This window comes from Pongo pygmaeus, chromosome 8 (genome assembly GCF_028885625.2).
Source record: "Pongo pygmaeus isolate AG05252 chromosome 8, NHGRI_mPonPyg2-v2.0_pri, whole genome shotgun sequence".
In the NCBI taxonomy this organism is placed as follows: domain Eukaryota; kingdom Metazoa; phylum Chordata; class Mammalia; order Primates; family Hominidae; genus Pongo; species Pongo pygmaeus.
This window is the reverse complement of record NC_072381.2, coordinates 46,912,274-46,937,129: the sequence shown is the minus strand read 5'-3', so window position 1 is coordinate 46,937,129 and position 24,856 is coordinate 46,912,274. Positions and strand designations below refer to the sequence as shown.

General features: G+C 43.2%; 3 protein-coding genes across 3 annotated transcripts in view; 1 reads left to right on the top strand and 2 right to left on the bottom strand.

Moving 5' to 3' along the window:
- Nucleotides 1-10,425: 10,425 nt before the first annotated feature.
- On the bottom strand, nt 10,426-20,752 carry LOC129045003 (eukaryotic translation initiation factor 3 subunit L-like). The gene is made up of 3 exons (XM_054503307.1): nt 20,691-20,752; nt 20,066-20,184; nt 10,426-11,240 (listed from the first exon to the last, which is right to left on the bottom strand). The coding sequence occupies exons 1-3, from the start codon at nt 20,750-20,752 to the stop codon at nt 10,426-10,428; spliced, it is 996 nt and encodes a 331-aa protein (XP_054359282.1).
- Nucleotides 20,753-21,833: 1,081 nt separating this feature from the next.
- On the bottom strand, nt 21,834-22,311 carry LOC129006321 (FXYD domain-containing ion transport regulator 6-like). The gene has a single exon (XM_054435871.1). The coding sequence runs from the start codon at nt 22,309-22,311 to the stop codon at nt 22,024-22,026; it is 288 nt and encodes a 95-aa protein (XP_054291846.1). The 3' UTR covers nt 21,834-22,023.
- Nucleotides 22,312-23,593: 1,282 nt separating this feature from the next.
- Nucleotides 23,594-24,856, top strand: part of LOC129006320 (zinc finger protein 37A) — a 32,458-nt gene continuing 31,195 nt past the window's right edge. The window contains 3 exon segments of the mRNA XM_054435870.2: nt 23,594-23,644; nt 23,969-24,060; nt 24,175-24,237. The gene's annotated coding sequence lies outside the window, so the exon portion shown is untranslated.

Here is a 24,856-nt window from a genome sequence, read left to right as displayed (position 1 = left end):
CTCAGTGGGAACAGGATGCACAATTCTCACTTTATAAGGAGTGCTTAAGGGAAGGGTTGTCACATATACAAATTGCAGCTGAAATAAGCATACATTATCTACAAGCAGAGGCGATTCAGCCCTGAATCCACTTGCCAGGGTACTCATGAAGCCAGGTTTCTCTCTCCCCACTTGGTTGCTCAGGAGATCAGCACATAGTGAGCAGTCTGGTGAGTGCTGGGGAGGACAAATTCACCTGATTGATAGATCCACTGAATTCTCTGTCAAGTGAGGAGAACCCCGGGAGTATAAGGAGAAAGTACTGAAGAATCAGAAGCATTGGGGGTTTTTCTGAAGTGAGGGGTTAGAGAGATTCACTAAAGGAAGGGGATGCGAGTGACAACTTCCAAGATCTGAAAAACTTCCCATGGCTTTTTGGACATAGAGAACTTGCTGACTAAGTGAGGAGGTCACAGGGGAGAAGGAGACGATAGGAAAGAAAGACTGGAGAATCAAGATGGGAAATTGTGAATCAGAGATAAGGAATGGGAGAGGGTGAGGATGTTCCACTCTTTATCAAAGACTGGAGGAGGTGCCAGTGGGGAGATTGAACAGGAGTCAGAGGGGAGGTCAAGGTTTGAGGTGTGTTTACTTTCATTTCTGGTTTGTTTCTTAAAGTGGCACCTCTGTCAGTATCTCAGCTGTCCTCTCTAGCTATCTTCCAGCCTGGACTGGGATTTTTTTTTTTTTTTTTTTTTTGAGATGGAGTCTTGCTCTGTCACCCAGACTGGAGTGCAATGGCACAATCTTAGCTCACTGCAACCTCCGCCTCCCGGGTTCAAGCAATTCTCCTGTCTCAGCCTCCTGAGTAGCTGGGACTACAGGCGCCTGCCACCACAGCTGGCTAGTTTTTGTATTCTTAGTAGAGACGGGATTTCACCTTGTTGGTCAGGCTGGTCTCAAACTCCTAACCTCAGGTGATCCAGCTGCTTCGGCCACCCAAAGTGCTGGGATTATAGGCATGAGCCATGGTGCCCTGCCCTGGACTGGGAAATTTTTAAGTCAAAAGTCTTTAGTTCTCTCTGCAAGAGATTACTCTTTGGTTTCTGTCTGCTCATGGCTTTCCTTCATGTTTTCCACCATTCTTAGGAATTTGAGGATATTAAAATATGTATGGGAAAAATTGGGGGAAAGAACCCCTTAGAAATGCAAAGTCAGGTCCTATTCCAGACCCACGGAATCAGAATTCACACTTTACACGATCTCAGATGACGTGTGCGCACAGTAACATCTGAAAAGCTCTGGTCTGACTCAGGCGTGAAAGCACTGGTGGGTGTGGGTGACAGATTGTTTCTCATGCCTCAGTCTGGTCTCCCTCCTGCAAACATGCCCAGCAAGCTCCCTGCCTGCACTCTGTCTTGAGCAGGAGATGCCAGGCATGCTGCACTTGAGGCTTCCCACTGCACACGGAGGCATCTCCCCTGAGCTCACAGATCCATAGAGCTTCAATAACAAGATGATCTGCATATTTTTATTGATATTAATAAGCAATTAGAATTAGCTAAAAATCAATATGTATTAGTACCTATGATAAAAATAATATTGTGGCCGGGCGTAGTGGCTCACACCTGTAATCTCAGCATTTTGGGAGGCCGAGGCAGGCAGATCGCCTGAGCTCAGGAGTGCGAGACTGCCCTGGGAAACATGGTGAAACCCTGTCTCTACTAAAATACAAAAAATTATTGGGAGGCCAAGGCGGGCGGATCACCTGAGGTCAGGAGTTCGAGACCAGCCTGGCCAACATGGTGAAACCCTATCTCTACTAAAAATACAAAAATTAGCTGGGCATGGTGGCAGGCACCTGTAATCCCAGCTACTCAGAAGGCTGAGGCAGAAGAATCGCTTGAACCCGGAGGCGGAAGTTGCATGAGCTGAGATTGCATCATTGCACTCCAGCCTGGGGGACAAGAGCGAGACTTCATCTCAAAAAAAAAAAAAAGAAAAAATTAGCCAGGCGTGGTGGCACTTCTCTGTAATCCCGGCTACTGGGGAGGCTGAGGCATGAGAATCGCTTGAGCCCTGGAGGCAGATGTCGCGGTAAGCTGAGATTGCGCTAGTGCACTCCAGCTTGGGCTACACAGTGAGACTCCGTCTCAAAAAAAAAAAAAATATATATATATATATATATATTTCTTATTATTATTATTATGCAGTCATTATATACTTATAATGTCTTCATGACCAGGGCAATTAAATTAACCTAATATGACACTAGTGGTATATAAAATATAGAAAGATAAACACAAAAATAATCATAATTGTGGAAATATTAGGGGCATACATGAAAGAAATTCATGCAAATTCAAAATATAGGTATATTGATTTGTCTTGGTGTATTAGCTTCCTAGGCCTGAAATCACATGGACCATAAACTGGGGGGGTTAAAACAACAGAAATGTCTCAGTTCTCGAAGCTAGTAGTGCAAAATCCATAGGCAGGACCAGGTTCCCTCTGATGCTTCTAGGGGAAACCTGTCCTTCTTCCGGGCTCCTGGTGGTTTCTCATTTCTTTCCTGCTGCTCCTCTTTGCCATCCTTCCTCCACCCTGGAGGATGGCCCTGTGTCAACTCAGTCCATGCATGTGAACCAACCACCTCCACACCCCACATTGAGCACAGCTCCCTGAGTGATCCATAATCACCAACCTCCAGGGCACTGATAGTCACTCTGTGTCCTCCCAGCATTTGGAGAAACTTTTGGACAAGTCATCTCCAAATAAAGAAGACCTTGACCGTGCTTCTTTCTTATACAGAAATTTTGCTTTCCTGGTTTGTTTCTTTACCAGTGAAATTTAGAGATAAAAATCTGAAAATGTACATTATGGGAGACATGTAATACCCTTGGTTGAGGTGGTATTAGGTGGGCATCTCTTACCAACTGACAGTTTCCATGATAAACTGTAATGTAGAGGCATTTCCCTCAGCACCAGGTTTCCCTTTTGAATTAAGGACTGTGCCACTGCTAATCTAAATCAATTTGAAAGATAAATTTGGCAGGAAAAGGTGTTATCCTTTCCACAGGTATCCTCTGTGCTAGTTTTGGGGAACTTTGATTTTTGATGTAACCACTGTACCCCTTCTAGGTTCCTAAAGTCAAGAGAAAAAACAGACCTGTGTGAAGTACACAGCATAATATAATCCTCACAGTGCTTTTAAAATGTGATTGCAGATGTCATCAGCCTCAGGGGAGAGTGTTATGTACCTTGAAATAACTCACCGAGACAAACTTACTGACTTCTTGTTCTCCATCTCAGAGAAGATATGGAAGATATGAAGGATGGAGAAAAAGAGGAAGAGGAAATGTGATGGTGGAGTGGGCAACATAAAAAAGGGAAGGCAAATAAGTGTATGTGTTTTCAGTGGCTTCTCACTTTCTTTTGGCCCATCAAGGAGACCAACACATCTGAGGAGAGTGCTGATAGGCTGCTCTTAGCCGGGACCACACTTGTGCTTTGAAAACAACCCCCAAAATCCCTGCAGGCAAATGAAGGATGTCCTGAGAACATCCTCCCAGGGAGCAGATACCCATTCTGTAGAAGCTCTAAGCCTGCTGGGCTAAACCCTCCACAGGCCACTTTAATGAGGAGGAGAGGCTGTAGGTGGTGGTAGGACCACCATGTTGCATGACTTTTCTGTGTGCCCCGTCTTTTGACTCTGTCTCAAAAAAAAAAAAAAAAAGTGTGTTGCTTTGAAACAAAAGTGCAGATGCTTATCAGCAGCCTTTGCCTTTGTGGGAGTTGTAAACTAAAAATAAAATTCTAACCCCCCACTGACAGAACAGGCCCTCCCTTGGTCAAAGAGACCCCAGAAAAACCTTAAAACTGAGTTTCTGCCATGATGAGATGGGAGGAGGTTCAGACACATCTCATTATCCCCCCTCATGTTTATGGTTTAGACACAACTGCCCAGCATTACTGTGAAATTAGAGATCATAAGACTGACATAATGGACTATTTGTGGCAATGAGATATCGAATTATAAACAGGACTGAAGGCCACAACAGGTAAGGGTTAAGTCAGGCACCCTAAACTTAAAGAATAAACTCTGTTCTAACTGCCACAAGTTAATTTTTCTCTAGCAGCTAAACAAGCACTGACCCTCAAGATAAGCAATATTAAAATAATTGTAGCTCAACACCAGATACTGACTAACCTCCAACCCCTGTTCCACAAACCGTGACTGCAGCTTTGATTGGACAAGAGACTAATTTCAGTAACTTTCTCCCGATAAGAAGACCACCTACAGTTTATCAAGCTCCTGTAGGGCCAACATAACCATGGCAACCCTGAGAAGTATGTGAATGGTTGCAGGCCCCTTGCTGGTCTGTGAGAAGTCTAATTTCAAGTACAACAAGAAATGAAGCCAGCATCTAATGGAGAAGTAATGTCGCCTATGCTAACATATGATACAAATATTGATGAAGATAAAACCGTTGCCCTCCTAACAAATGGGAAATTAATCACTGGATACATACAGCTATGAAAAAACTGGACATCTAGATTGTCCATCTCTACCTCTGTGCCAAACTCTAGACTTTCATTAATAAGAATGTATCAATATTGGTTCAGTCATTGTAACATTTACCACACTCATGTGAGATGTGATTACAAAAAGGATGCTGAGGTGGGGGAAGGGTATATGAGAACTTTCTGTACTACTTCATCAGCTTTTATGTTAATTCAAAACAGTTTCACATAATGTCCATTAATTTAAATAATATGGCAGCATTGTTCAGGAAGTTTTTCATTTTAGTTAATGTTTAACAAGCAGCTAAATATCTAAACACTACATTGAGATATTCTATGCTATTAAAACTGAAACAATTTGGAAGTTGTAAATATATCTTCTGTAGTTGTAGCACTAGTGATTGACTTAATAAACTTAAATTTGCACATATGAAATAAAGAATATAGCATAGCAATTTTAGAGTTGTCTGAAATACGCGACGCTGTGTGATCTAGAATTGTTATCCTTGAATGAACTTAACAATTTAATTTCCACAGTACTTTCAGTTGACTGCTTTCCGGGGTGCACTTAGTTATGACGCCAGAGGCAGAGTATTCTCTTCCTCAGCTTGGTGTGGACAGTAGGTTCTCTTGATCCCTCAAGATCTACTGTCATATCCTGGAGGCAAGATGCTGGGAAATGTACTATGAAAAAGACAGCTTTTGACATCTTCCTGCCAAAGACCATAGAGAAATGAGTAATCATTTATTGACAGTTTAAATGTTTGACCCATTGTTCACCATCTGCATAGTGAAACCCCCTGAATCTCGGTTGGATTTTAACAAGAACCTGCAGTGTGAGTTGCACTCATAACCAACAGACTGACTATGTAGGCAAATACCTGTATTGAGATGAGACAAAATAGAAATATTGGAGTGACCAAGAACACTGGGCCTGGTGCATAAAGGTGTGGGTTCAAGTCCTACTTAAAAGATGCACAAACCTGAGAAAGTTATAGAGACGTCTCTGTGCCTCAGTTCCCTGTTCTGAGGTATTGAAATGTTAATATGGCCTATGTTATGTTATAAGGCTAAAAATGGTGAAATGGAGGTAAAGCCTTTAGAAGACTGGCGATTCATAAGTGACCTAAAGTGTTCATTCATTATATATCTAGAAGAATATGCCAGAACCTTGGTAGTTGTTGAATACAGAGAAGAAATGTGGGTGGCTCCAGGGGAGTGGAGGATGGGATTTTCTTCTTTCTTTCCATAGGTATGATGCTTTACAGCTCATGGAGAATATCTGTTATTTCTTGTGATGCTTACATCAGCCTGGAGGAATGCGCAGAGTAGGGGCTACAACCTATATTTGACAGCTCAGGGAAGTGAAATGGAGAGATTTGAAGTGATCTGCCCAGAGTCACAGCACTGATGAGTGATGGATCTGGCACAAGAAGGTAATTGGTTTTCTGGGGACTGAGGTCTCTGAAGACCCGAGACCTTGAAATAATTCCCTGAATCCTGAAAAAAGAGCTATTTTCACTTGCTTTCTCAACTGCTCCTACCCCAAAGTTGCTTCAGGAATCTGATGCCCTGGAAGAAGTGGCTAAGTGAAAAGAAGAGCTGAAACAATAATAAAAAAAGAATCTTTCAACTTCTAGGTTTTAATGCCTGACCTCACCTTGCAGTATAAGCCACCTTATAGTCAGTTGACCATCCTAAGGGACCATGGTCTGCTTGGCCCCATATTAGTCCATCCTTGCATTGATATAAAGAAATACTTGAAACTGGGTAATTCATAAAGAAAAGAGGTTTAATTGGTTCATGGTTCTGCAGGATATAGAGGAAACATAGTGGCATCTGCTTCTTGGGAGACTTCCAGAATCTTCCAATCATGGTGGAATGTGAAGGGGAAATAGGCATCCCATATAGCAGCAGCAGAAGCAAGAGACAGTGAGAGCAAGATGCCCCACGATTTTATGCAACCAGATCTCATGAGAACTCAGTTTTGCAAGGACAACACCAAGGGGCTGGTGCTAAATCATTCATGAGAAAACTACCCCCTTGAGCCAATCACCTCCCATTAGGCCCCACCTCCAATACTAGGGATGACAATTTAACATGAGATTTGGGAAGGGACACATATCCAAACTATATTATTCCACCCCTTGCCACTCCCAAATCTCATGTCCTTCTCACATTTCAGAATACAGTTATGCCTTCCCAACAGTCTCCCAAAGTCTTAGCCCATTCCAGCATTGTCTCAAAAGTCTGAAGTCCAAAGTCTCATCTGAGACAAGGTAAATCTCTTCCACCTGTAAAATAAAAAACAAGTTAGAGTTACTTCCAAAATACAATAGGAGTACAAGCATTGGGTTACAAACCCCATTCCAAAAGGGATAAATAGGCCCAAAAAAGGGGGCTACAGGCTCCATGCATATTCAAAACCCAGCAGTGCAATCATTAAATCTTAAAGCTCCATAATAATTTCCTTTGACTCCATGTCTCACATCCAGGCCATTGGTGCAAGCAATGGGCTCCTGAGGTCTTGGGCAGCTCTGCCTCTGTGGCTTTGCAAGGTTCAGCCCCCAAAGCTGTTCTTGTGGGCTGGAGTTTAGTGCTTGCAGTTTTTCCATGTGCAGGGTGCAAACTGCCAGTAGATCTACCATTCTGGGGTCTGGAGGATGGTGGCTCCACTAGCAAATATCCCAGTACAGACTCTGTGTGGGGGGTCCAACCCCACATTTTTCCTCTACACCACCCTAGTAGAGGTTCTCTGTGAGGGCTCCACCCCTGCAGCAAGCTTCTGCCTGGACACCCAAGCTTTTCCACACATCCTCTGAAATCTAGGTAGGGGTGCCAAGCCTCATTCACTTTTGCATTCTGTGCACCAGCAGACTTAACACCATGTGGAAGCCACCAAGGCTTATGACTTAACACTTGTCAGAGCAGCAGCCCAAGCTACCCCTGGGCCCCTTTAAGCCACAGCTGGATCTGGAGTTGCCAAGAGCAGGGAGCAATGTCCAGAGGATGTGCAGGACAGTGCAGGCCTGGGCCTGGCCTCCAAAACCATTCTTCCCTGGGCCTCTCTGATCCTGTGTTTGGATGGGCTGCCTCTGAGATCTCTAAAATGCCTTCAAGGCTTTTTATTGTCTGGGCTATCAGCACTTGCCTTTTTTTTAGTTATCAAATTTCTCTAGCAGGTGGTTACTCAGCAGCCCACTTGAATTCTTCTGAAGATGGGCTTTGGTTGTTTTTTTTTTTTTTTCCTACCACATGGCCAGGCTGCAGGATGCAAATTTTCCAAACTTTTATATGCTGGTTACCTTTTAAATAGAAGTTCCCACTTATTTCTTTGCTTCCACGTCCAAGCATAGGCTTTTAGAAGCAGTCACACCAGTTTTTTTTTGTTTTGTTTGTTTTGTTTTGTTTTGTTTTTGAGACAAGGTCTCACTCTGTCACCCAGGCTGAAGTGCCATGGCATAAACATGGCTCACTGCACCCTAGACTTCCCAGGCTTAGGTAATTGTCCCATCTCAGCCTCCTGAGTAGCTGGGACTATGGGTTCATGCCACCATGCCAGGTATTTTTTTTAATATTTTTAGTCAGAGATGGGATTTTGCCATGTTTCCCAGGCTGGTCTTGAACTCTTGGGCTCAAGCTATCTGCCTGCCTTGGCCTCTCAAAGTGCTAGGATTACTGGTGTGAGCCACCATGCTTGGCCCATGCTACTTCTTGAACACTTTGTTGCTTAGAAATTTTTTTTGCCAGATACTCTAGGACATTACTCTCAAGTTTAAACTTCCATAGATCCCTAGGACTTGGATGGAATCCAGCCAAGCTCTTTGCTAAGGCATAACATGCGTGACCTTTGCTCTAGTTTCCAATAAGTTCCTCATTTCCATCTGAGACCTCATCAGCCTGGACTTCACTTTCCATATCACTATCAGCATTTCGGTCACAACCGTTTAACCAATTTCTAAGAAGTTCTAAACTTTCCCTCATCTTCCTGTCTTCTTCCAAGTTCTCCAAACTCTTTCAACCTCTGCCCATTACCCAGTTCCAAAGGTGCTTCCACATTTTCAGGTACCTTTATAGTAATGCCCCACTCCTTGGTACCAATTTTCTGTACTCAGCCGTTCTCACATTGCTGTAAAGAAATTCCTGGCCGGGCACGGTGGCTCATGCCTGTAATCCCAGCACTTTGGGAGGCCAAAGTGGGCAGATCACAAGGTCAAAAGTTCTAGCCCAGCCTGACCAACATGGTGAAACCCTGTGTCTACTAAAAATACAAAAATTAGCTGGGCATGGTGGCACGCGTCTGTAATCCCAGCTACTCAGGAGGCCAAGGCAGGAGAATCGCTTGAACCCAGAAGGTGGAGGTTGCAGTGAGCCGAGATCACGCCACTGCACCCCAGCCTGGGTGACAGAGTGAGACTGTCTCAAACAAAAAAAAACCCCAAAACAAAACAACAACAACAACAACTTCCTGAGACTGGGTAATTTATATAGAAAAGAGATTTAATTGGCTCAGGGTTCTGAAAGCTTTACAGGAAGCATGATACAGACATCTGCGTGGCTTCTGGGGAGGCCTCAGGAAACTTAGAATCGTAACAGAAGGCTAAGTGGGAGCATGCACATCACAAGGCCAGAGCAGGAGCAAGGTAGGAGGAGGTGTCACACACTTTTAAACAACCAAATCTCACTGTTGCAAGAGCAGCAACAAGGGGATGATGCTAAACCATTTATGAGACATACACTCTCGTGACCCAGTCACCTCTCACCCAGTTGTCTCCAATATTGAGGATTACAATCCACCATAAGATTTGGGCAGGGACACATATCCAAACTGTATCAGCCCCCAAGCTGGCTCAGAACTCAGGACATTTTAAACCAATTGCCACTTGAAGACTGTGCCAAGAATCAACTTCCATTCAACTGGCCAACCCTTCATGAGCAGCTAATTGAAATTAACTGAAAATATGGCTATCTGGGCTGATGCTTTAGTGGCTTAATGAATTAAATCTGTGACCCCAACCATCTCACTGGCTTAATCTGAGCAACTATCCGAACAACCTGGACTAAGGCATACTTGAGAATGGGAAGTGCCTAAATAAAGTCTGTTTAAATAACTTGGAAGTCAAACCTGATGAAAAAGATACTTGAATTTAATTAGACACAGGCACAATGCATTCAAGGTCATGAGTGAACATTGTATTATAGAGGAATGTAAACATGAAAACTAGCACCTTGAGCAGGTGGATATATGGCTCCTAGTATTAGGTTTGTGCAGTAATTGCAGTTTTTGCCATTGAAAGTAATGGCAAAAACAATTACTTGTGCACCAACCTAATAGCATGGGAAGTTTCCTGATTACATGCAACAATTCAGACATGTCAAAAAGTTAAGATATGTCTTAAAGATATGTCTTAAAGTAAAAATCATGTTACACCTGAGAAAAAATTTTTTTTTACCTTTGAGTTCAATGTTTTGGTATTATAACAGGAGAAATAGAATATGAGGGAAAAGTTAAAAGAGCTGATGGAAAAGTTGAAGTACAAAGTTACCATTCTAGCCAAGTAAAAAGATTTACCTTTTGAAGGGGAAAAGAAACAAAGGGTAATGAGGTGTGATCTGTAAATAATGTGTAAAAAAATATAGTAAAGGTTGAACTTCTGAGATACAAATCTCAGAAGTTTTAAAAAGAAACAGATTTGAGAATTAAAAATTATTACTGTGTGTAATCTCATTGAGAACAAATCTTTTTTTTTTTTTCTGGCTCCAAAGATCCTTTACTGATATCCACTGAAACACTTCGGTCCTTAACTTGTTAACTGAGTGGACAGGCTGATGGCTGATCTAGGTAAAGGTTTCACGGTAGCAAAAACACTTCCTGCCTGTAATATATCAAAACAGGTTGCTGAATAATGTGTGTGAATGTCATCAGGGTCTCTGTCCCAACTTCTTCAGGGTTCGATTAAGCTCCTCCAATTTGTGGATCCGACAGATGAAGAAATCCCCATAGTGCCTGGAGACCTTGGTGTCCGCGATGTGGATCATGTCCTTATCAATGTAGAAGTCAACCTCTGAGGCTGACTGAAATTCACCATGCAGGATTGAGATGCCACTGGTCCACACCAGGTTCTTCATCTTGTGTTTGAAGACAAGAAGCTGGATCCTGAACTGCTCTGTGAAGTCCAGGAAGCCAGCCAGCTTGGCCACAGGCATGGGGGTGTAGAGCTTGAGGAAGCTGTGGATGGTTGAAAGCTGGGCCTGCTGCTGTATTTCATCAGAAAACACCTTCAGCTGCTGCAGGAAGGGCTCTTTGTGGTAGTTGGGGTGCACATTATCATAGTTGGGCACTACAGGTGACAGGAACTTGGGGCAGAAATAACTGAAAAGTTCTTCATAGACTTGTGGGTCACCTTTCTGCATGCGCAGCATCTTGTCCCTGTATTTCTTCTGCAGCTGGAGGTGAATGCTCTCATCGATACTCATGGGGTACACCGTGAGGGCAATGGCCAGCAGCGCATGCATCTGCTCATTCTGCTTGTTAATCATCTCATACTTGTATGTGGTCCTCTGGAACATGCTCTTGGTCCTCTGGATGTAGAGGAGGATGTTGGCAAAGACCCGGATGGCATCCTGGTAGCGACACATCATCAAATATGCAAACCCAACATAATAGTATGTGGTGACCTGGCACTCTGGCACACGGGAATACATACTCTTTTTGTTAAGTTCGATGGGGAACAAATCTTACGCTTATTTTTTTAAAAAAAATTTTAGTTGGATATTAGTGTATTTTTAATATTTTTATTTATTAATTTATTTTTATTTTTTTGAGACAGAACTACAGGCGCCCGCCACCATGCCCGGCTAATGTTTATATTTTTAGTAGAGATGAGGTTTCACTTTGTTAGCCAGGATGGGCTCCTTCTCCTGACCTGGTGATCTGCCCGCCTCGGCCTCCCAAAGTGCTGGGATTACAGGCGTGAGACACCGCACCTGGCTGTATTTTTAATATTATGGCTAATTTTAATAAGACCTTTTAAACAAATCTAATCCCAATCAATCTTGACAGCAAAAGAATTTTGTAACCTTTTATAATATTTTTACAATTTTATAGTAATATATTAATATATTTTTATTTTAATTTTTATAACTTTATATTTTTATTTTATAACTTTTATATCCATTTAATGTTATTTATCTTTTAAATTTTTCTTTAAAACAATCCCTCAAAACCTCTAAACTAAGCAAAATTATGTTTCCCATCATGAAATTTCAGTTTCTTTTCCTAAAAATCTCCAGATTTAGACCACTCTAATATTTGGTTTCAAATTTTGACTTTTATACTCAGAAGACTTTGGTCTATAATTTCCCTTTCATGGAATGTCTCATACTGTATTTGGTATCAAGATTCTCCTCATCTGATGAAGGCAGTGTGGTTGTGTTTTTTCTGTATCCTATGAAACACTGTGTACAAAAGTGGTGTGGGGAAACAGTACATTTTTCTAAAAATAGGAAAATATTTAAGACAAAAAGCTTGGTGGAGGAATCAAAAATACAAATCAGTAATAATACTATAAAACATGTTCATAAATCCATAGATGAATTGGAGTGGGGGAAACAAAAAAATGAGGAAGACATTTTGAGTACAAGTGAACTGGCCTACTTGAAGAAACCACGATCAGATGAAAGTGAACATATCTCAGCAACAGTACATAAAATTCCCCATATTTGAGCATTCGTTGTATGACATTCCGAAATTGACAAATACTGTCAAACTTGAACCTCGAAGCTCACAGAGTGATGGTTAGAATGGAAGGCAAGATATGCTTCATCACATGATCACAGTGATAGGTCACTGTAGAATTTTCAAATGAATACATGCCACATTATGGGGTCCAACTGCTGCTATTTTGACATGGGTAAAAGGGTCACTTAGAGTATATGTTGCATTTCAAAAACTGAATCTCAGACCCACAGTATTATTCTCTGTGCATGAAATAAATGTTAAATGAGGAAAAAAGACCTCTCAAATATATTTGATAGTGAACATTTTAGAGTGAAGAGGGAAAAAGCTAACGTGTTGAGAATAAAAGGAGTTCCTTGCTTGAGTTGAAATGCCCTCCTCACCCATTTCTACTGTTCCTGAATCACTGGACATTTCTAGATTAAATAATTTAAAATTTGTTCCAGATTTAGTTTAAAAAGCACTATTATAAATTTAGTTTGAAAAAGTAATTATATAAAACCTTCTTTTATCACTTATGTATATTACCTACTTTTTCTCTCTATGCAACTAAGTTTAGGTACTTATTTCTGAATTTCTTTGAATTTATTGAGAGATCCTCTATTCATGTATGCATAAAAGGCTGGCTATTCACTGAGACATTAAGAAAAATGAAGCACTATATGTTCAACAATGGGTTGTTTGAAAGCATATAATACTTTTTTAAATGGAGACTTCTGATAACCCTAAATTCCAGGATTAAATATGTGTTGTGGCACATCAATCAGCCTGATCACGCACATTCTTATGATCTGGTCATGAGAATTAGGAAAGGGAAGGGAATTGACAAGCCCTTTAAACATGCAACAATGGAAAATTCTAAAATAAACATGAGAGAGTTGTCATGTCTGAAACAAAGTAGATACCCTTTTAGATATGAAATAGTTCAGTACAAATTTCCATCACTGCTGATTCATTACAAGTTTCTAGAACTATTTTATCAAATGGGTCATTGATGAGACATAAAAACTGCATTAATATAGATGTTGCCATTTTTTCAGGGATTATTTAATTGACAGGGTAGTTGACAGGGTTTGGGAAGAAACATGTAATGTTTCCTCACTCTGAGTATAGAGTTTTAATGGTTAATCACTAGATAGAAAAATGTGTATGTGTAAGGCACCATCATAAACATACACATATACGTCCAGTGACAGGAATTTCATCACTGCCTGTCTCATATGAAATTTAAGATTTAGTGGTGAAACGTAAGAAAAACTAGAAAACAGAGTCACATCTCTGAATGCTTAATTAGGGGAGAAAATAAAAAGGATTTGGTAATATATGTAGAAAATAGAATTAGCTGATTGAAGGAACAGCATTCAAAGAGCAGATCAGACTTTCATTTGGTTGAGCAAAATACTTTCCTTCCTGCTGCCACCTGAGTGTCCACAGTGAGTGAAGAGTAAATGAGTAAATATAAGCAAAGCCCTTAAAAAGCTTCCTCACAGTGTCAGTGCTATATGACTGTTTAATTAATAAATCTGGAAAGATGTGCAGAAACTTAACCATTGTTACTTCCAGAGGCAGAAGCTGATAGGCTGTGGAAGAGGGAAAGAAGGAAACCTAGATTTCAATGTATGTTATTTTGTGCCTTGTGAATGTCCTACAAGTGTGTTATTCTTGGTGCTTTTACTGTGAATTTTTTTCAAAGAAAGAACCACCACCATAAAATAATGCATGAAACAACCATTTTATTTTGTTCATGGTTCACAGGGCTAGGAAGAAACAGAAAAGATGGCTTATTTCTGCTTATTGGTGTTTGGGGACTGCAGAGAAGACTCATTGGCCGGAGTTGAATCCACAGCAAAGGGTTGGCATCATCTGGAGGTGACTTCACTCACATGTCTGCAGAGGACATGGGGCTTGACTGCAGGACCTATAGGAGACCTCCCAGGTACCCTGGGATTCCAGGTAGCAGAGCAGTCTCAGGACATTCAGAGCTCTGACTTGGTGATTAAGGGCACCATAGGTGAGTGACCGGAGTGAACCAGGCAGATGCTTATGGCCTTTTTAAACATAACTTTGGAAGTTACACAGCATCACTTTCATGTCATGTGTCAGTGACAAGTGAGCACTAGTGTCCAGTCTGGTAAGGGTGGGCATAGACCCCCAAATCTCAAGGGGAGAATAGCAAAAAAATTGCAAACATCTTTAAAAAGCCACATGCATATTCTAGTTTAAAACTACTCAGGTTTTTTTCTCTCCTGGGCTTCCCACCACAGCTCTGGGGTGATCTTAGGGCTTACATTTCCTCCCCAACTTGGAGGCAGCAGAAAAAGAGACTTTGGTAGTGGTTGTGGCCAAAGGTCTTTTGCTTATGTCCTGGGAGATCCACCCAAGAGAGATGCAGGTCAGCAATCGCCCAGTCTCACTTATAAGTGGGAGCTAAATAATGAGAACTCATGGACACAAAGAGGAACAGCAGACACTGGGCCTACGTGAGGGTGGGGTAGGAGGAGGGAGAGGATCAGAAAAAATAATTATTGGGTACTAGGCCTAGTACCTGGGTGATGAAATAATCTGTACAACAAACCCCTGTGATACGAGTTTACCTGCATAAAAACCTGCACATATCCCCCGAACCTAAAATAAAAGGTTAAAAAAAAGTTCTTGGTAGCAGAGATGCCTCTCAAATATGTGAAAAAGATTTGTTACTTTGTCACATAGGCCAGGGGTAAGGTAATTGTGGGTTTTACTTCTGCCTCAGTCCCTGTGAGTTGATTGACAAGTAAATGCAAATATTCAGGGAAACTTACTGAAGCGTTATGGGGCAATAAAAGCTAATGTCTGCCTTAAATGTTTCTCTATCAAGGAACCATTTAATTGACTGTTGAATTTAAAAATCACAAGATTTAGGCCAGGTGCAGTGGCTCACATCTGTAATCCCAGCACTTTGGGAGGCGGAGACAGGTGGATCACCTGAAGTCAGGATTTCGAGACCAGCCTGGCCAACATGGTGAAACCCCACCTCTACTAAAAATACAAAAATTAGCCGGGCATGGTGACAGGTGCCTGTAGTCCCAGCTACTCAGGAGGCTGAGGCAAGAGAATTGCTTGAACCTGGGAGGCAGAGGTTGCAGTGACACAAGATCTTGCCATTGCATTCCAGCCTGGGTGACAAGAGTGAAACTCCATCTGAAAAACAAAACAAAACAAAACAAAAAAATTCACAAGATTTAGCTATTTGGAATGGAGAGGAGGCTTTATTTCTTATAAGGGGTTACAGCCTGCAAAGAGGCTGAGAAGAATGCCTCTGGCTAAAACCAGGGACCAGGGACAGGCACTTTGAAGGACTATAGGTTGGGGTAGGAGCATTATGCTGGACAAGTTAGCTAAACATACATCTTCAACAGGTTACAGGAGGAGCTATGAATATGCGTGAAGGTGGTCCTGATGCACATGTATTGAACCAACATGCATGTAATATATGACCCATGTTCATTTTGGGATGGAGACCTAACATTTGAATGTTTTATAATTAGGCCCTATCAGTCAAAAGGTCTTTACAGGACACGAAGGCACTCAAGTGTGCAGTCTCTGTAAATCCAGCCAGAACCAGTTCATGGTGGGTGGTCTTCTTATCAGGAGAAAGTTACTGAAATCAATCTCTTGTCTAATCAAAGCTGTAGTTATGGTGCTTGGGACAGGAGTTGGGAGCCAATTAGTGTCTGGTGATGAGCTACAATTGTTTTTATTTAGCTTATGTCAAGGCCAGTGTTTATTTAGCTGCTAGAGAAAAAAGAATAACTTGTGGCAGTTAGACCATAGTTAATGTTTAAGTTTAGAGTGCTTGACCTAACCCTTGCCTGGCATGGCCTTAGGTCTTGTTTATAATTTGGTATCTCATTGCCACAAAAAGTCCGCTCTGCCAGTCTTATGATCTCTATTTTAACATTAATGCTGGTCAGTTGCTGTGTCTAAACCACAAACATGAGAGGGTATAACGAGACATGTCTGATCTCCCATCTCATCATGGCCAGGAACTCAGTTGTAAGATTTTTCTGGGGTCCCCTTGGCTAAGGGGAGTGTCTTTCAGTTGGTGGGGGCTTAGGATTTCATTTTTAGTTTACAATTTCCACAAAGGGAAAGGCTGCTGATAAACCTTAAACATCCTGCACTTGTGTTTCAAAGCAATAAATCAGACCTCTTAAGTACTAATGCAGTTGTATACAATTTGTATGGTGGCCAGTTTCCCTTCTAGCCTGAAAGCCCTGTGAGGACAGAGGTCTTGGCTTTTTTATTCCTTAACAGTTTTCTTACCCCCAAATTAGCACGTAGCAGCAGCTACACAGATGAGAATCTCTCTCTTTGTTCCCCACAGTTTCTACCTTGGACAATTCTCCCTGCCAACATGCAGCATCACCCTGTAGCCTTATAGTTTCCCCAACATCTAATATATGTTCTTCCAGTAGCTGGAGACTGAGATGCTGCAGGGCCAGACAGCTGTGTTCTTAGCCAAGTGACAAGCAAGGCTTTGTTGGGCCCTTTTTACATTATTCACCTTAGAGTACAAGCTGACCAACTCAAAACTATACACATGGGGCCAGAAAATCATCAGCCTCTGAGGGTCAGCTATATGATCTTACAAGAGCTCATTAGAGATGAAAAACTGCTTGGTAAATTCCAAAGCATATCTCTAGCTCAAGATTGCCTCTCTTCATATTGTCTCCTTTTTTTCCAGCGGCTCCAATAGGCAAAAACTATAGCAAAAATTGTTAATTTTGGGGACTTGTTCTGTTTCCAGTATTGAGAATTTAAATTCCAAGCTGCCCACTAGCTGAAAAAAGCAAGGAAGTTGTGTCACACTCACTTTCCTCTGCAGCTTTTCCTAATAAGTATGTTCCCTCTAGAATTTATGAAATTGAAAGCATTTAACATTTTATATCAATTTTATCATATTAATACATCTAGATGTAATAGCCACAAAACACAAAGCCATTAAACTTTTTTTTTTTCTTTTGCAAACTAAATCCATAGCAGTAAATCCAGCAGTTGCAGTTAGGTTAGCATTACTGCTGTGGGAAAGATTCAGGTTGGAAAGCAGATGGGGGAGGGTACCGGGGGTGGCAAAGAAGGAGGCAGCTCTTGCAACAGGGCAGCAGCTGGGCTGAAGAAGAGGCTGGATGGAGTCTTGGTGCCCTCCCCACCCTCCCACCCTCCCACCCCAGCTTTGCTCCAGCCCTGAGAACTTCTAACATTTTTGGGGCCACCTAACACTCACCTTTATAATTTGTCACTGTTGTTTTTTTTTTCCTCCCACCTGGAGAAGAGAACAAAAAACAAAGCCAATCCCCAGATGTATATTTTCTCCCTCACTTCATCCAGTACAGCTCAAAGAAGCCAGGGTTGGATCCATTTCTAACCGCAAAGGTCACTGTGGCTTCTAATAGCAGGTGGCAGTTCAGCTGCTGCTGTCAAACCATGGAGGGATCGATAGACACCCAGTTATAAAAGGCTTATCACCGTTCCCCTTCATTTTTCCTTTTCCCAAACAGTGATGGAGCCAAATCTTAGTGAATCAGGGTTGTTCTAGCAAATTTCACTTCTGGGCCAGGTGCAATGACTCACACCTGTAATCTCAGCACTTAGAGAGGCTGAGGCAGGAGGATCACTTGAGGCCAGGAGCTCAGGATAAACCTGGGCAGCATAGCAAGACCCCATCTTTTCAGAAAAAAAAAAAGAGCCCGGGATGGTGGCACGTGCTTGTAGTCCCAGCTATTCAGGAGGATACCTACCTGTAGTCCCAGCTGAGGCAGGAGGATCACTTGCACCCAGGAGCTCAAGGCTGCAGTGAGCTATGATTGTGCCACTGCACTCCAGCCTGGGTGACAGAGTCAGAAGTAAAAAAAATTTGCTTCTGATGCCAACTGTATTGGGGATTCCCAAGAACACTTCTGGGCTAAACAAATTGCTAGGAGAACTGACAGGACTTGGCATACAGTCACAGTATGGCTACAACTTATTACAGCAAGGTCAGCAAAGGAGAGAGGTCACAGGGCCATGTCCAGAGGAAACCTGGTACCAGCTTCCAAGCATCCTCTCCTAGTGGAGCCACATAGGATGTGCTGAATTCCTCCAGCAACACGCTGTGACAACAAATGCAAAATGTTGTCACAGAAGCTCCTTAGAGACTCGGTGCCTGGGCTTTTTATTGGGGGGCTGCTCATGTAGACACTGTCTATTGCGCACAAATCAAGATCCAGATTCCCAGAAAAAAAGCAGGTGTTCCACAGAAACCATATTGTTTAGGTACAGTGAGCCATTTGATCAGTGAGGGTGGAGGGAACCCTTCTGAAATCCAGGTACCCAAACCTTCCCAAAATTCACATTCCCAGATACCAGCCAAGGATCGGATAGCCATCTCAGGCCACTTCAATGGCAACTCCACTTCAATTGATTTTTTTTTTCTTTTTTTTTTTTTTTGAGAAGGAATCTCACTCTGTCACCAGGCTGGAGTGCAGTGGTGCGATTTTGGCTCACTGCAACCTCCAGCTCTTGGGTTCAAGCGATTCTCCTGCCTCAGCCTCCAGAGTAGCTAGGATTACAAGCACGTGCCACCACATCCAGCTAATTTTTGTATTTTTTTTAGTACAGACAGAGTGTCACCGTGTTGGCCAGGATGGTCTCAATCTCCTGACCTTGTGATCCGCCAGCCTCAGCCTTCCAAAATGCTGGGATTACAGGTGTGAGCCACCATGCCCGGCCACTTCAATTGATTATTAGTTTGCAAGTTTGTAATGCTTTCAATGGTTCAACCCCTGTTTGATGTTAGTTCTGAGTTCAGACTTATGAGTGACAGACACACTAAGGCAGCTGTGAGATTATCAAATTCACTCAGCTCAATTTTTGTGATGGTTGCTATTATCTATTTTTATTTGTGTATATTTGAATGCCAAACACCAAAATTCAAGCATAAACTTTGTGATGAATTGTTTGAAAAGCAGAGATTTATTAAATGAGGAAAGATTCCTTTTGAAGCTTTTTGTGCAGTATGCAAAAATAGAGAAAGGCACCAGCACACAGTAACAGCTAAACATGGAAGATGTATGATTTCCTCAACTAATGCTATATAAAGTGGTAAACAAATTTTTTTATTAAAAAGAATTCAAGGCCGGGTGCGGTGACTCACACTTGTAATCCTTGCACTTCGGGAGGCCTAGGTGGGTGGATTGCCTGAGCTCAGTAGTCCAAGACCAGCCTAGGCATCATGGTGAAACCTTGTCTGTACTAAAATTACAAAGAATTAGTGTGGCGTGGTGGCGAGCACCTGTAATTTCAGCTACTCGGGAGGCTGAGGCAAGAGAATTGCTTGAACCTGGGAGGTGGAGGTTGCAGTGAACTGAGATTGCACCACTGCATGACGGTGTCGCCTGGGCAACAGAGCGAGACTGTCTCAAAAAAAAATAAATAAATAAAAAGGATTCAGATTGAGATATAGTAATTGCAGTGGAAGTTGTAACTATCTGCCACACTATATAACAGCAGCAGTCTTTCAGCTCAAATGACAATTTGAAAGTACTACTGCTAGAAGTATTTTCTGATTCCAAAGATGCAATCAAATTCTGAAGAGCCAGGATGAAATCTACTGCAACAACTACAAAAGTAATAGCCTCACTATGATCACAGAGATGATCAATGATCTAAATGCATCACCTATTTACAGCAGAGCCATGGATACAAGTAATCACAAGGCAGAAGATATTTTCCCTTTGCTTCTGAACTGCTTTTGGTGGTGATAACACAAATACAAATTGTGGTTGATGTCTGCATAAAGGCACAGACATGCTTGGTCCAAGCTGAAGTACAGCATGAATGATTCCAAGTTGTGGGCCGTCCTGCCCACATTCTGCATCATGAGGTCCAAATAGCATCTGATGTTCTTTGCATTTTCATTGAAGTAACTGTCATAAAATTGTTCTCTTACTTCAGCATTTACACTATTAGAATTGAGTGATTAAAGGATTGTTTGTTTTTTTTTGGCATTTGATATTCTTCATTTCCTTTGTAGTTAGAAACTCATTGGCTCTTGTAACTAACACAGTTGAGAAAGTTGTTAGTTTATGTAAAGTCTTGAAATAATATTTTAATTCTCAAGAAAAGATTCCAAAATTTTTGTTTACTTTAAAAATAATCCATTGATTGAAGTTTATTTGTTTTTTGTTCATGGTTTTTTTTCACTAGGAAACAAATATTTTATTCCTTTTTTCTGTTGTTCAGACAGATCGTGATACAGAAAACAGCAGTCTGGCACAGAGGCTTGGTTGGTTGATTTCCACAGGCACATGGAGGACAGGAAGGGCGGGATCTCGTTTGAGCTCCCGCTGTCATTATGACCTTTGACCTCTTCCTGTAACCTTTGCAGCAGCGCTGCATGGAGCCTTCTGGGTCTCTAACCTACCTCACTCACCTCTCTGACCACTGACAGGCAGCGCAAAGGATGCGGGAGTTCTCTGCTGACCAAGGGGACATGGGCAGAGAAGCAAAGGCCCCTTACCCTCCCTCTGTCCGTTCCAGTGTGCTGGTGGCAACAGAATGGGAATCCTTCTGTCATCACCTGCTGGAGACTCAACTTCAAGGATGGAAGCCTGTGTCCACAAAAACTGGGCTGTAGGTTGAAGTGTCAGAAGCAGGAAGGTTGGAGACGGGTAGGGTACCAGAGCCCTTGTGGTTATTGCTGATAAGATATGTAAGAGCTACATTCCCCAAGGGCAGATTAGAAGCCCTGGGCCTGGGCTGGGCATGGTGGCTGACACCTGTAATCCCAGAATTTTGGGAGGCCAAGGTAGGTGGATTGCTTGAGGCCAGGGAAAACCCCATCTCTACTAAAAATACAAAAATAAGCTGGGTGTGGTGCTGCGTGCCTATAATCCCAGATACTCGGGAGACCCAGGCATGAGAATCCCTTGAACCCAGGATGCAGTGAGCTGAGATCGTGCCACTGCATTCTGGTTTGGGTGACAGAGTGGGACTCTGAAAAAAAAAGAAAAAAAGCAGCAGCCCTGGGCCTGGAATCCCTGGGTGCTATGTGAAGGGCAGGGCAGATGGAGCTCCCTGGGGCTTCCCCAGGGAGAAAAATAACAGTGGAAGGGTATAGTAGCCTCCTGAAGGCAATGCTGGGCTCACAAACTCCTTGTTTTGCTTTGTATCTCTAATTGCTGATCTTCAGAACAGACTGGGGTTGGAGTGGGATAAGGAAGCGAGGTTCTTGTAAAAGGAGTGAAGAGACTCCATAAAGAAAGATGATGAAAGTGGTGCAAACCTTCCCAGGTCCCAAGACAACTGGAGACTCCTGCCCATGCTCTAAAGGGAAGGAGCTAGACTCTCCAGGGAAAAAAGCAGGCTCCCAAGAGTGAGAGGTGATGGGGGGCAGAGAGGAGCAGATGGCCACATGGCTCAGCCTCTGCCCAGGAAAGTGAGTCCACAGTTCACTAACAGTAATAACCATGAGCAAGTAGCCATGAACACTACAGTCAGCAAACACACACACAGACACATCACAGGAGTTGGAGGAGCCTGCAGGCTGCAGTGGTGAGGCAAGAGATTAGTTGGATCATCAGGTGGAGGAATGGTGTTTAGAAGGGACAGGGAAGGGCGTGGGGGGACACACAAGTTATTGGCTTCTCTTGGGGAAAGATTTGTTGCTGAAGTGGCTGTTTTCTTAAGCATCAACATTTGCATCTAAAAGTTCAAGCGGCTGCCTTCAGGTTCCAGAGGCTTCCCACTGGAGGGCTGCACTTCGTTCAGCTCTCTGCTTTCTGGAGCTTTGTTGCATTTGCAGTGATGAGGTTCTCCACCTGGGCTTCCTCCTCTCCTGGGGTCCCGGGCTTCTGATTGAAACTGCACTTGCATCTGCAACCTAGGATAAGGAGGATCCCAGTGGAGAAGAGGACCACAGCACATACCAACCCCCTAATCCTCAGGGTCTGGTAGTCATAATGAAAAGGGTCAATTTCCTTCTCCCTCTCAACTGCACCGGCCAGGACAATGTGGGCCAACAGGCTGCATAGAAAGATCAGCACTACCTCCATGGTGCCGGCACAGTCAGTCCCCTCTGAGATGATCCCAGGAGGATGTGTCAAGTCCCAAGGAGCCTGGGAGTGGCATGTTCATAGTTTTCAATCTCTTTAGGGATAGTATTATGCAAATTGAAAGAGCAAACAATGTTACTGAAATAATCCATGGCATAATGGAACCTGAATCATTAAAGAAATAATGGAGGCCGGGCGAGGTGGCTCACACCTGTAATCCCAGCACTTTGGGGGCTGAGGCGGGTGGATCACTTGAGGTCAGGAATTCGAGACCAGCCTGATCAATATGGTGAAACCTTGTCTCTACTAAAAATATGAAAAATTACCCAGACGTGGTGGCATGTGCCCGTAATCCCGGCTACTGGGGAGGCTGAGGCAGGAGAATCACTTGAATCTAGGAGGCGGAGGTTGCAGTGACCCGAGATCATGCCACTGCACTCCAGCCTGGGAGACAGAATGAGACCCGGTCTGAAAAAAAACAACCGGAATATTCACAAGTGTCAAGACTGTTCTTAAAATGGAAAAACATTAGGCCAGGTGCCGTGGCTCATGCCTGTAATCCCAGCACTTTGGGAGGCCAAGGCAGGCAGATCACGAGGTCAGGAGGTCAAAACCAGCCTGGCCAACATAGTGAAGCCCCGTCTCTAGTAAAATTACAAAAATTAGCCGGGTGTGGTGGTACAAGCCTGTAGTACCAGCTACTTGGGACGCTGAGGCAGGAGAATCGCTTGAACCCAGGAGGCGGAGGTTGCAGTGAGCCAAGATCATGCTACTGCACTCCAGCCTGGGTGACAGCGAGACTCCCTCAAAAAAAAAGAAAAAGAAAAAAAAAAAGAAAAAAAAATTACGAGCAGGAAAATAAATTGTGACTTGAAGTGATAATCATTACTGTACTTGCCATGATGTCTTCTGAAATATATCTCATCCCTTGAATAATCTGATTCTTTTACGTGGATGGTACTAAATGCTTTTCCAGCATGGGAACAAGTGGGATTATTATCAGTGGTGGTAAAGAAGGGAATAGAAGTCGGGCACGGTGGCTCACGCCTGTAATCCCAGCACTTTGGGAGGCCGAGGCGGGCAGATCACCAGGTCAAGAGATCGAGACCATCCTGGCCAACATGGTGAAACCCCGTTTCTACTAAAAATACAAAAAAATTAGCCAGGCTTGGTGGTGCACGTCTGTAGTCCCAGCTACTCGGGAAACTGAGGCAGAAGATTCGCTTGAACCCAGGAGGCAGAGGTTGCAGGGAGTTGAGATTGCGCCACTGCACTCCAGCCTGAACTGAAGGGCTTAGGCCCAGCTGTCTTGGAGCAAAACGTCTGTTGTGGGGTGAGAAGGGAAGGGCGGGGCGGTGAGGGTGCAGGGGCCCTCCTAGGAGGACACCGGACCAGTTGGGCCGAGACCTCATTAGAGATCTAGAGCACGGGTGGGAGGAGCAGAGGCTCGATTTGTGTCCTGTCCAGACTCCCACAGACTGGGTGATGGTGGGAGCTTTGTGCCCATTCAGATGTGGCGGCAGAGGAGGGCAAGGCCGAAGGAGCAGACAGCACCGCTTCTTGGGGAGTTGTGAAGGCATCACGAGGAGGGCCGAGCTTAGCAGCCAAGTGGAGGACAGCACCCTCCATGCCTGGATTCGTTACTTGCTCGTTCTAGATGTTGAGCTGCTGGCGCATTGCAGCACAACTAGAGACGTACGGATGCCCCCATCTTGATCTTACAGAATCAGAGGTGCAGCCGCAAGAAAGGTCTGTAAGTTATCTATTTCGGCTTTATTTAAAAGATAGGATGGGGTGGGGTGGACAGGAAATAAGCTTAACATGTTAAGTGACTGTTGACATTGACACATTTTGTTGTGGCAGAGTCAAGAACAGACACTGAGTCGCTTGAGGACTCAGGCGGGTGTTTGCTGCATTGACAACAGAGTAAGTAAAAATCCGTTTGCTTTTTAAAATCCAAAGATGGTTTTGAGAACCTGAAACCAAGTTAGAGCAAGTTCGTTTTCCTTCCAAAAAAACTGGGCTCTGCCTGGTGCAGTGGCTCACGCCTTGTAATCCCAGCACTTTGGGAGGCTGAGGCCGGCAGATCACGAGGTCAGGAGTTCGAGACCAGCCTGGCCAACATGGTGAAACCCCGTCTTTACTAAAAATACAAAAAATTAGCCAGACGTGGTGCTGCGCACCTGTAGTCCCAGCTACTTGGGAGGCTGAGGCAGGAGAATCACCTGAACCCAGGAGGCAGAGGTTGCAGTGAGCCAAGATCGTGCCATTGCACTCCAGCCTGGGTGACAGGGCAGGACTCTGTCTCAAAAAAGCAAACAAAAAAAACTGGGCTGAAAAATGCCACGTCACTTTTTTCAAAACCTTGTTGGGAGTCTCTGGTTTATAATAAAGATTAAAACCTGAGTATTTTTGTTTAGCATCAGTTTTAATGAAAGTATTATGTTCCATTCTTTGGCTTTTCCTAACTTGCTTAATTAGTTTAATATATTGGTTTGCATACTCTGTTAGAGTACAGCATAAGTTGTTTATAAGTCAGTAGAAA